The sequence below is a fragment of the Carcharodon carcharias genome, chromosome 8, assembly GCF_017639515.1.
Source record: "Carcharodon carcharias isolate sCarCar2 chromosome 8, sCarCar2.pri, whole genome shotgun sequence".
Lineage (NCBI taxonomy): Eukaryota > Metazoa > Chordata > Chondrichthyes > Lamniformes > Lamnidae > Carcharodon > Carcharodon carcharias.
Window position 1 is genome coordinate 146,027,969 of NC_054474.1, and position 12,539 is coordinate 146,040,507.

Genomic DNA, 12,539 nt, shown 5'->3' on the forward strand with positions numbered 1-12,539 from the left:
GAGCCAGCACAGGCATGGTGGCTGAATGGCCTCCCGCTGTGCAGTAAGATTTTATGATTCTATGAGGAGCGGGGGTTGTATGTTTCTCTGTGACCAGACCTAGACTCCATATGAAAGACCCAACTAGAGGCAGTGTTCTGGACTGTGATTGCATAGCAAGGATAGCTGAGACAGGGCCAGGGGAAGGGGATTTATCTGATGATCAAACACCACAGTGCTCAACTCCTCTTCCTTTTCCCAACTCCCTACCTCACATGTCCGAGGATATGAACCCTGTGCTGCTGTTGGAAAATGAAGCAGAGAATGTACAAAATTCCAAATGGTAAACTCAGATCCTTATAAAGATCCGTGTCCAGGCATTTCCTACCAAAGTCCCCAGGACTCAGGATTTATGCTTTTTTCCTGGCTCTGTGTGGTCAGATTGGCAGGATAACAGACCCGGAGCAGTTAAAAAATAAAACAGCTCAGGCAGCTATTCTCAGCTGCCTCAAGGAGCACCGAATGTAAACTTTGCCTGGTCAGGGAGATGCTCTTTAACATATCCATTTACAAATGACAGTCTCGCTAAAACTGCATGGACACAAGTCCTGCCAACCTTTACTCATCTGTTAAAGGATGTCCTGTCACTCAAAGCCTTTCCAGCTTTCAATTCAATTTAGGCTGGTCTAAATCTCATCTCACCATTGGTGGCCGTGCCTTCAGTTGTTTGGAACCCTGAGCTCTGCCTTTCCCTCCCTCACTCTCCCTGCCTCTCTCCTCCTTTAAGGTGCTCCTTGAAAGTGACCTCTGACAAAACTGTCCCAATATCTCATGTAGCTCTGTGAAGCACTTTGGAATGCTTTACCAGATTAAAAGTGCTATATAAATGCAAGTCATTGTTGTTGTAAGCCCGTCCAACCACTACCCCCCTACCCCCCCGCCCCATTGGTTCTGTAACCCTTAATCCCCTTACCCAACAAAAATCTATCGACTTCAGTTTGGCAATTTTCAACCGACCGTCAGCCTCGGCAGCTTTTTTGGGGGAGAGAGTTCCAGGTTCCCACTCCCCTGTGTGTGAGGATGTGCTTCCTGACATCACCCCTGGTGAATCTGCACTGCAGTCTCCTGAAGACCAATCTCTCCATCCTGAGGTGCAGTGCCCAGGGATGAACAGTTACTCCAGATAGGGTCTGACCAGAGTCTTATATAAATGATAACTCATTCATTTTAAGTGGGTCAACACCCCTTAAATCAGTGAACGGAGGAACCTCAAACCAGTTTGCCAAACACTAACTGCTAACACTGGGATCCTGGTTCCTGTCTCATTTATAAATCACATAAGCCCAACAACCCGAGCCAATGCAGCCAATCGATGAGGGGAAACTGACCACGGGCTTTGCTGAACTGGGACGTTGCCACCAGAGCAGGACAATTTTAACTCTTCAACATCCTGGTCTGGATCCCGAATCTCCCCCCTGGCAACACCCCCGCCCTGGTTCTCTGCTTTCCCAATGGTCTCACCAAAGTTTGGGTGGGGTGGTGAGGTCGGAGTTGGGGATACTCGGGGTGTGGCGGGAGGGGCTGGGGGCTCTGGTGGGATTCAGGGTGGGGGGAATGGGGATGGTGACAGGGTTCAGGGTGGGTGGGTAGGGTGGTGACAGGTTCTGGGGTGGGGGGCTTGAGGGGTGGTGGGGGGGATTTAGAGTTGGGAGGTTCACGATGGATGATGGTGGGGGAATGGGGGTGCAGGAGTCAGGATTCAAGGTGGGAAGGGAGCAGGTCCCTTTATCTGAGGATCAATGGTTTGGATCTGGGCGGACATCTGAGATACCCACTGCCCAAAGAGGCTGGAGGCAGCAGTGGGGAACTGATCGGTCAACCCTCCTGCTGTCTAGAAACAAATTGAGGATATTCCCCCTTTCAGAGGCCCCCTTTTAAGGAAGCCACATTTAAATAATTAAAATAGTATCCTAGAATGTTTACAGCACAGGCGGAGGCCATTTGACCCAATGTGCCTCCACCAGCTCTCTGCAAGAGAAGCTCACCCAGTTCCACACTTCCCCGCCCCCCCTCACCTTTTTATTTAGTTTCCTTGAGAACTGGACGCTGACAATCAGAGACAGTGAGAAGGGGTCTTCCTGATAGACACTGAATAATGTGATGCTGGAAAGGGCTGAATCCAGCAAGCTTCCATTGGACCGAGGCCAACGCTCCCTCTGGCCTGGTAATCAGCTTCTAGCAAAAAAGCTAAATGGAGCGTTCCATTGGCTGGAGAAGCCACAGGAAGCCTGGCTCTGCTCCAGATCCTGTGTCCTATAACCAGCAAGCTTTCCCTGGATAAAGCAAGTCTGAGAATCATCCTGCCTCATTGCAACACTCCCACATTGAGCCACAGCCCAACTCACTTAAGTGCTTGGCTCCTGGTTCTCAGACTCTCGGTTGGGGTCGCTGGCAGCTTTTTGTAGGTGAGTTGGGTTTAGGGAAGGTGGAAAATCCCAGTGCGAGCTGGTCCAGGAGTCCACACAGACTAACACCTGTAAACAGGTAGCTAGGAAATCCCCACCCAAAACAGATGTGAGAGCTGTTTAAATGAGCAGAGCAGGTTCTGTTTCAGTTGTACGACCCCTGATTGCCACTTTCGAGTTGGAAGTTTGGGAAGGGGAGGTGGGTATGCGGAAGAGTGTCAATCCCATTCCCAGGTGGTCAGAGAGTGAAACCAGCAGAGTTTAGAGGAGTGTAGAAGATTTTTGGGGTTTTATTTTAAGGTTTCTATGGGTCAGCATCTTGACATTCAATGCCCAACTCCAAGCTATCCTCAAACTGATCTAGAAATCAATTCTCAACACCCTGTATAACCCCATCGCCCTCTTCCAGTCTATACATTACTTTGTCCCATCCCAGCCAATCTATCTCTGAATCATTAAAGTTACCCATACAGTGTTAGAAATTATAGATCCTGCATTTCAAACTGATCCATACATCTGTTCAGTGGAATGTGATTAGCCCCCAACAGGGTAACAGGGCATAAGAACATGCATATGAGGAGTAGGCCATTCAGCTCATCAAGCCTGCTCCCCCATTTGATAAGACCTGATCTGATTGTGGCTCAACTCACCTTCCTGTCTACCCCCACACGCCCCATAGTCCTCGACTCCGCTGTTCACAAATCTGTCTAACTCAGCCTTGAATAAATTCAACGATCCAGCCTCCACTGCTCTCTGGGAAAGAGAATTCCACAGGCTAATGACCCTCTGAGAGAAGAAATTCCTCCGCATCTCTGTCTTAATGGGAAACCTGATATTTTTAAACTGTGTTCGCTAGTTCTAGATTCCCCCACACGGGGAAACTTCCTCTCAGCATCCACCCTGTAAAGCCCTCTCAGGATCTTATATGTGTCAATAAGATCATCTCTCATTCTTCTAAGCTCCAGTGGGTATAGGACCAGCCTGCTCACCCTTTCCTCATAAGACAAACCCCTTCATCCCAAGAATCAGCTGAGTGAACCTTCTCTGAACTGCTTCCAATGCAAGTCTATCCCTTGTAAATAAGGAGACCAAAACTCAGATGTGGTCTCAGCAATGCCCTGTACAGTTGTAACAAGACTTCCTTACTTTTATAAAAGCAAAAATAATTTATATAGATTTTTCTTTTCCCACCTACTTCCATTATTTTTAAGTGTATTTCCATCCATTGTTTTATCTCTACCTTTTAGCCTATTTCAATCCCTTCCCCCCACCCCACCCCCACTAGGGCTATCTGTACCTTGCTCATCCTGTTTTCTACCCTTAATTAGCACATTCTTTTAAATAATACCACCAACTTCAACACCTCTTTGTCTTTTTGTCTGTGACATCTTTTGGTTATCTCCACCTATCACTGGCTCTCTATCCAACTCTACTTGTCCCACCTCCCTCCCTTAAACCAGCTTATATTTCACATCTGTTCTATTTTTACTTAGTTCTGTTGAAGGGTCATTCGGACCCGAAACGTTAACTGTGTTCCTTTCCGCAGATGCTGCCAGACCTGCTGAGTTTTTCCAGGTATTTTTGTTTTTGTTCCCTACTTTTATATTCCATTCCCCTTGCAATAAAAGACAACATTCCATTTCCCTTCCTAATGACTCGCTGTAGCTGAATGCTAACTGTTTGTGATCCATGTATCAGGACGCCCAGGTCCCTCTGTATCTCAGAGTTCTGCAATCTCTCTCCATTTAAAAATTTGCTGCTTTTCTATTCTTCCTGCCAAAGTGGACAAGTTCACATTTTCACACATTATTCTCCATCTGCCAGACTTTTTGTCCACTCACTTAACCCGTCTATATCTCCTTGCAGACTCGTTGTACCGTCCTCACAACTTGCTTTCCTATCTATCTTTGGGTCATCAGCAAATTTACCTACCATGCGCTCAGTCCCTTCATCCAATTGTAAATAGGTGAGGTCCCAGCATTTACCCCTGTGGTACTCCACTAGTAACAGCTTGCCAACCCGAAAATTACCCATTTATCACTACTCTCTGCTTCTTGTTACCTAACCAATCCTCTATCTATGATAATAAATTACCCCCCCACACGGTGAGCTCTTACCTTATTTTGGCTTTAACCTTTCATGCCCTACACCATAGTCTTGACCCTTAAAACTCAGTCTGTGCTCTACATTGTGAGCCTCAATACCATAGTGGATGAAGCAAAACCTCACTGGGCTGGGGGAATAAACCCATCTCTTCACATAATAAACCATTAGCCCTTCCTCGTCAGGCTACTTAGTTCCCCTGACAAAGAAACCCGTTTCTGGATGGCAGAACACAACACATAATGTCTGTCAGTTATTCAGCTGAGACCTACCCTCACTCCTTTCTCGCCATTCGCTCCTGGGAATCCTGGGAATCCAATCGAACCCTGAAATGAGTGAGAGAAAAATCATCAACAGGAACTCTCAGAATTCCGGATGGGAACTGCCTTGTGACTGCAGGAGGTTGACTTACTTTTGGGCCTTGTCTTCCTGGGTATCCCGGCAAGCCTGGAACTCCGAGCTTTCCCTAGAGCAACAGAGGAAACAGGTTAACTGGGCAGCAGGAACAGGGGAATTCCCACGTAACCCCTCTTACAGGAGACAGGTGCACTGGGATAATATCACTTTGAGAAAAGCTTTCAAAGAGCCAGGAATCTCAACTCCCAAAGTGGACCTTTCAGTCATTCAACTGTGGATTGGAGAGCCAACCCCATGGATCACTGAACCTTATTTGTATGGCTGGCATCTTTCACTTATGGAGTTTACCCTTGAGTCTATTATTCTGTGGAGTAAATGGATATTTCATATTGTCACATAGGGGTAATTAGCATCAAGAAAGGTTCAGTTGCCCCAAGTCCACCTAACCAACATATCCCTCAACCCCACCATATTGTGAATCATCAGATACTAAAGCAGTCCATGCCCATATGTAGCAAGACCTGGATAATAATTAGGCTTGGGCTGATAAATGGCAAATAACATTCATGCCAAACAAGTGCCAGGCAATGGCCATCTCCAACAAGAGAGAATCTAACCATTGCCCCTTGATGTGCAATGGCATCACTGAATCCCCCACTAAAAAAAACCTGGGGGTTACCAGAAACTGAACTGGACTAGCCATAGAAATACTGTGGCTACAAGAGCAGGTCAGAGGCTAGGAATCCTGCAGTGAGTAACTCACCTCCTGACTCCCCAAAGTCTGTCCACCATCTACAAGGCACAAGTCAGGAGTGTGATGGAATACTCCCCACTTGCCTGGATGAGTGCAGCTCCCACAACACTCAAGAAGCTTGACACCGTCCAGGACAATGCAGCCCACTTGATTGGCACCACATCCACAAACATTCACTTCCCCCACCATCAGCGCACAGTAGCAGCAGTGTGTACCATCTACAAGATGCACTGCAGGAATTCACCAAGGGTCCTTAGGCAGCACCTTCTAAACCCACGACTGCTACTATCTAGAAGGACAAGGGCAGCAGATAGATGGGAACACCACCACCTGGAAATTCCCCTCCAAGTTACTCACCATCCTGACTTGGAAATATATCACCGTTCCTTCACTGTCGCTGGGTCAAAATCCTGGAACTCCCTTCCTAACAGCACTGTGGGTGTTCCTACACCACATGGACTGCAGCGGTTCAAGAAGACAACTCACCACCACCTTCTCAAGGGCAATTAGGGATGGGTAATAAATGCTGACCCAGCCAGTGACGCTCCCATCTCTGAATGAATAAAAAGAAAACTGCACAATCCCGCCTCCACTCAGCTTCTCACATTGTCACTGAAACCCTGAATCTTTCACTCTTGAGAACCGTGTCACATTGTTTCTGAACACATTTTCACTCTCTCCTTCAAAGAGCTCAATCAGAGTGTTAGGCACGTCGTCGGGATTCCTGATCGAACTGGTTTATTGTTCTGCTTCACTGAACTGCAGGAAGTGCCAAAGGTTACCCCATGCTAAATATTTACACAGCCCACCATGGGTTACTGCTGTTGAGATGAAGGGACAGGAAATTTTTCTGCCTGTTCTTATTGACTCCCTCTCAGTGACACTTATTGCTCAGAAGTACAAACCCCGGGACATCTGGCAACGCTTCATCTTTAGATACCTTTTCACCAGCTGCTCCAGGTGGACCAATATCTCCTGAAGGCCCAAAACGACCCTTGGGACCTTCGGGACCATCTTCTCCCCTGGGACCTGCTGGGCCAATCTCACCCTGGCCAAAAAACAAAAACAAGAATCCATCAGTTGGGAAAAGCCTAGGATTAGCAAGTGAACTGAAGGCCACAGAAGTGGCTGAATTGCAGCACACACAGGGAATGGGACATGAGGGGCGAGGGGCACTGGTGTCTGCACTGAGTGAGCAGCAAGTAGGACAAGGGACACAGACAGTGTGGGGCACAGAAACACTCCCGATAGCAGACACAGAGTGAAGGATCCCTCCATGTTACAGCGAGCGGGACTGTGACCATATTTGGCTGGTGCCTCCCAGGTTCCTGCTGATCAGCTCTGTCTCTGTACAGTTCAGACTTAGGGCAGTGTTCTCTTCTGTGCTTTTACGTTCCAGAATATTAATTAGCTGTACCCCTTTCCAAAAAGTGGAAGTTGTGAAATATTTTAGATTGATTTATCCTTTTGATGACTGAATCTTAACTGAAAACTAATTCCTCTTTGAATATAGCTCCTTTTGTGGACTAGTTTGGGTTTACAATGTGTTGTGTTTCACCAGTATCATGCAGAGACAGTTTGGAGAGGAGGCACTGAAGCAGCATGTGTCTCACACAAACTGTGACATTAAACGGCTCAGACGCTGGGGACAGAGTCTGGCAGAGCGATCATGAAGGAAATGGCTGAGGGAGTAGAAATCGTTAGTGCACAGACCCTGGAATCAAGTACACTTACTAGCCTGAAAAAACTGCATTGTAGCCCGAGATCACAAACAATTGAGTTTATAATGTACAAAAACACAGGAAATATAATAAGAGAGACCGAAAGAGTCAGGGAGAGATGGACAGAGAGAGGGCAAGAGATGGAGTGAGACAGCACAGTGGAAAGAGTCATGTGAACTGAAAGTTTCTTATCCCCTCATCCAGGGCAGCGTTCGATTTGTTGGGTCTGAACTCCTCACTGCCTGTTTTGAAGTTTTAATTTGAGTGGTGGAATCAGGAATGACTTCCTGAACAGACTTTCTCTGTCCAGTGGTCACTGTGAGCGTCAGTGAGTTGCACAGTTCCGCCTGGGCTGATTGCAGCATCTCCTGGTATCGCTGCTGGTCCTTCAATGGGGATCCAACCCTCTTCTGTGCCCATCACTGACTGCAGCACTTAGTGAGTGTGTGCTCACAGGCTTGTGTGTAAGAGAGCGTGCGAGCATTAGTGAGGGTGGCAAGGCAGAGCTGGGGCTGAGCTGGGGAGTGGGTGTTGAAATGGGGTGGGGGTGGGTGCTGCTTGGGGATTCGCCCCCAACCCCCCCCCCCCACTCTACAAGGCTGGGATTGGGGTGCCTGACACTTCAGTCTCTACTAAACCATCTTTACCAAGAACTGGCTTGTGGCTTTCACAGAAAAATGGAGAGGATATTGGAATGCAATCCAAACACAGGGGTGACGACCCAAGAGGCACGAGTAAGGGGAATTAATGCAATTTAAAAGGGGATGGGGGTGGGGTGTAATTTGTTTTAAAGGATGGGACTCATCCACAGTCAGGGCTTTGCTCATCAAGACCGTGTGCTACAGTCAATTCCCTTGCTTCTCTGATCGTTCATTGTGACGATTGGACTCAGTGACTGACCCAGTCTCCTGGTTTTGAGGGCGAGCTATGGGGATAGTCAGCTGTGAAAGCCTTCGCCCCTGGCTGTCTGTGTGTTACTGCCAGGCCAGTAACTTTACACTTTATCACCTTAACCTTTAACCCACTGGCTTAGGCCCCAGCTGGAGGACTGTGTCCAGTTCCGGGGCTGGGGCCCCACACTTTGGGAAGGATGTCCAGGCCTTAGGGAGGGAGCGGAGGAGATTTAATAGAATGTTCCAGGAATGAAGGACTTCAGTTAATGTGGAGGGACTGGAGAAGCTGGGATTGTTCTCCTTAGAGCAGAGAGGGTTAAGGGGAAATTTAATCGAGGTGCAAAATCAGGGAGGGTTTGGATAGAGTACATAAGGAGAAGCTGTTTCCAATGGCAGGAAGGTCGGTAACCAGAGGGACTCAGAAGTGTAAGAAAATTGACAGAGGGGGAGATGAGAATTTTGTTTATGCAGCGAGTTGGTCAAAGAAGCAGATTCAATAGTAATTTTCACAAGGTAATTGGATAAATACTTGAAAAGGAGACATTTGCAGGGCTCTGGGGAAAGAACAGGAGGGAGTGGGATTAATTGGACAGATCCTTCAAAGAGCCAGCACAGGGAAGATGGGCCAAATGACCTCCTTCTGTGTTGTTAAATTCTGGGATTCTGTTCCTGTCTTCAGTCCCAGAGTGCTCAGCAGGAGCAGGATTTTTGGTTGTTACTCACTCTGTCACCCTTTACTCCCATGTCGCCTTTGAAACCTGGGAAGCCGTCTTCACCCTGTTGAAGCAGAAAGAGAACCGAAGAATGACATTAAATCAGCAGCCATCCCAACTGGTACTTCACTCCATGTCCAAACAATGGAGATTGCTCAATGGCTGACTGTCTCTCACAATGCACCCGCACCCAACACACTCACAATACACACACACACACACACACTCTCAACACACACAGACACTCACAACACACACAAACACAACACATACACACACACACACAGACACTCACAACACACACACAGATACTCACGCACACACAACACACACTCACAACACACAGACACTCACAACACACACACACACAAAACATACACACACACACAAACACTCACAACACACACAGATACTCACGCACACACAACACATAGACACTCACAACACACACACACTCACAACACATACACACTCACAACACATACACACACAACACAACACACACAACACAACACACACACACACACTCACAACACACATAGATACTCACACACACAACACACACACACAGATAGTCACAACACACACACACAGACACTCAACACACAGACACACAACATAAACAACACATACACACACAGACACTCACAACACACACACACACGACACACAACACACACACAGAGACACACACACATGCTCATAACACACACACGCAGACACACAGAGACACCCACAACACACACACACACACACACCCCCATAACACACACGCACACATTCACACACACTTGCCCACACTTGCATTCACCCACAACCAACACACACTCGCCCCTGACCAACGCTCATGCTCAGCCCACGTTCACGCTGGCCCCAGGCTCACACACGCTCACCCAGCTTGTTCTCAGGCGCTCGAACACACCTGTACTTCACACCCGAGGTTGATAATCTGCTCCTTACCTTCTCACCTTTGTGTCCCATAAAACCACGAACACCATCAGCACCCTGAAAAAAGAGCAGGTCACAGTTCATGGCTTTTGGTACAAGAAACCCCTCGATGTGCTGGAGCCAGGACGTGACACTCAGAGAGGGGAGAACAAACACTTGGAGCAGCACCTCCCCCTGGCCCCCAGTGAGTATTTCAGCCTGACTCACACCTCCCACATTATCAGTCTGGCGGCTGCATTTCCTCCATTAAAACCATGTGCTACTTTTTATATGCCCCCGGCAGGCATAGTTTTTGCGAGGGGGGTGAGGGGGGTGGGAGCGTGTAAAATAGGGCGGTATGGGTGGAACTGTGCCAGTCTTGCCCAGCTGCTGCCGTGTGTGACACACTCATGGGCAAAACTTGGCAACCGCACAAATCTCTGCAGAACCCCTACGGCCATTGGCTAGGAGAGGAGGAGCATTCATCCAGCCCACTCCCCCAACCCCTTTACTGCCCGCAGGCTGCTGGAAAAAATAACAGAGGCTGATTGTTCTGAAAGAATTTTGATTTTAAAGTCTGAATTTTATCTTCAAGCTCTAAAGTTCTCTTTGTCCAGGACCCCACTCACTGGCTCATTGTACATTCACTGACTGACTCCTACAAATTGACTAATCCAAAATCTAAACCACCAGGAGCCAATCAGGTGCCACAAGCAGCGTCCCTGGTCTGTGGGTGCGAAACCAGTGAGAGTCAGTGTGTGTGGAACCCATACCCCAGGGAGAGTCAGTGTGCGTGGGACCCGTACCCCAGGGAGAGTCAGTGTGCGTGGGACCCGTACCCCAGGGAGAGTCAGTGTGCGTGGGACCCGTACCCCAGGGAGAGTCAGTGTGCGTGGGACCCGTACCCCAGGGAGAGTCAGTGTGCGTGGGACCCGTACCCCAGGGAGAGTCAGTGTGCGTGGGACCCGTACCCCAGTGAGAGTCTGTGCGCGTGGGACCCGTACCCCAGTGAGAGTCAGCGTGTGTGGGACCTGTACCCCAGTGAGTCGGTGTGCGTGGGACCCGTACCCCAGTGAGGGTCAGTTTGTGTGGGACCCGTACCCCAGTGAGAGTCAGTGTGTGGAGGACCCGTACCCCAGTGAGAGTCAGTGTGTGGGGGACCCGTACCCCAGTGAGAATCAGTGTGTGAGGGACCCATACCCCAGTGAGAGTCAGTGTGTGTGGGACCCATACCCCAGTGAGTGTCAGTGTGTGTGGGACCCGTACCTCAGTGTGAGTCAGTGTGTGAGGGACCCGTACCCCAGTGAGAGTCAGTGTGCGGGGCACCCGTACCCCAGTGAGAGTCAGTGTGTGTGGGACCTGTACCTCAGTGTGAGTCAGTGTGTGGGGGACCCATACCCCAGTGAGTGTCAGTGTGTGTGGGACCCGTACCCCAGTGAGAGTCAGTGTGCGGGGCACCCGTACCCCAGTGAGTGTCAGTGTGTGTGGGACCCGTACCCCAGTGTGAGTCAGTGTGTGGGGGACCCGTACCTCAGTGTGAGTCAGTTTGTGGGGCACCCGTACCACCTCGCTTGGGTGGTGTTCTATTCTCTGGGCTAATGGTCTCCACCTTGGATTTCTAATCAAAAAGTCTTACCTTGACCCCACGTGGCCCTGGATAGCCAATGGGCCCCTGTGGCCCTGCTGCACCCTGGAGAGGCAAAAGGTAATAATCAATGGGGGCTTCGTTGAGATTAGAAAGATTGAGAGTTCACAAACAAGACAGGTATAAGTGTAGTTTCATAAAGTAGAGGAATTTCTGGAAACCATCTCCTTTCATTTCCTCCAAGTCGCTGTTGACAACTTGCTTGACAGACAAAGTTTCACCAGGTGACTCTCACATTCTTCGGGTCGGAGTCATTCCTGAGGCTTCCATGGTATCACCTCCCTGCTGTGTCTCCATGTGTGAGAGGGTACCACACCACAACCACAGGCAAATGGCTGGGGCGTCGAGTCTGATGCCAGAGATGGGGTCATGGGTGATGAAGAGCAACTCGACAGGTAACTGTAGGCCCCAGGGTAGACAGCAGGGACCCAGGGTAGACAGGAGGAAACCAGGGTAGACAGGAGGGACCCAGGGTGGACAGCAGGGATCCAGGGTGGACAGCAGGGATCCAGGGTGGACAGCAGGGATCCAGGGTGGACAGCAGGGATCCAGGGTGGACAGCAGGGATCCGGGGTGGACAGCAGGGATCCGGGGTGGACAGCAGGGATCCGGGGTGGACAGCAGGGATCCGGGGTGGACAGCAGGGATCCGGGGTGGACAGGAGGGATCCGGGGTGGACAGCAGGGATCCGGGGTGGACAGCAGGGATCCGGGGTGGACAGGAGGGACCCGGGGTAGACAGGAGGGACCCGGGGTAGACAGGAGGGACCCGGGGTAGACAGGAGGGACCCAGGGTAGACAGGAGGGACTCAGGGTGGACAGGAGGGACCCAGGGTGGATAGGAGGGACCCAGGGTGGACAGGAGGGACCCAGGGTGGACAGGAGGGACACAGGGTGGACAGGAGGGACACAGGGTGGACAGGAGGGACACAGGGTGGACAGGAGGGACACAGGGTGGACAGGAGGGACACAGGGTGGACGGC

General features: G+C 49.8%; 1 protein-coding gene across 4 annotated transcripts in view; it reads right to left on the reverse strand.

The window, feature by feature from the left end:
• The window catches only part of col5a1 (procollagen, type V, alpha 1), a 367,061-nt gene that overhangs the window by 79,379 nt on the left and 275,143 nt on the right, over positions 1 to 12,539 (reverse strand). For all 4 annotated transcript variants that reach the window (XR_005943793.1, XM_041193587.1, XM_041193586.1 and 1 more), the window contains exons 27-32: positions 11,549 to 11,602; positions 9,946 to 9,990; positions 8,996 to 9,049; positions 6,599 to 6,706; positions 4,960 to 5,013; positions 4,820 to 4,873 (exon numbers count right to left, since the gene is read on the reverse strand). Coding sequence is in view for 3 of the 4 variants with exons in the window: in XM_041193587.1 (XP_041049521.1) it covers positions 4,820 to 4,873; positions 4,960 to 5,013; positions 6,599 to 6,706; positions 8,996 to 9,049; positions 9,946 to 9,990; positions 11,549 to 11,602 (369 nt within the window). In the remaining variant the exon portion in view is untranslated. The remainder of the gene's footprint in view (positions 1 to 4,819; positions 4,874 to 4,959; positions 5,014 to 6,598; positions 6,707 to 8,995; positions 9,050 to 9,945; positions 9,991 to 11,548; positions 11,603 to 12,539) is intronic.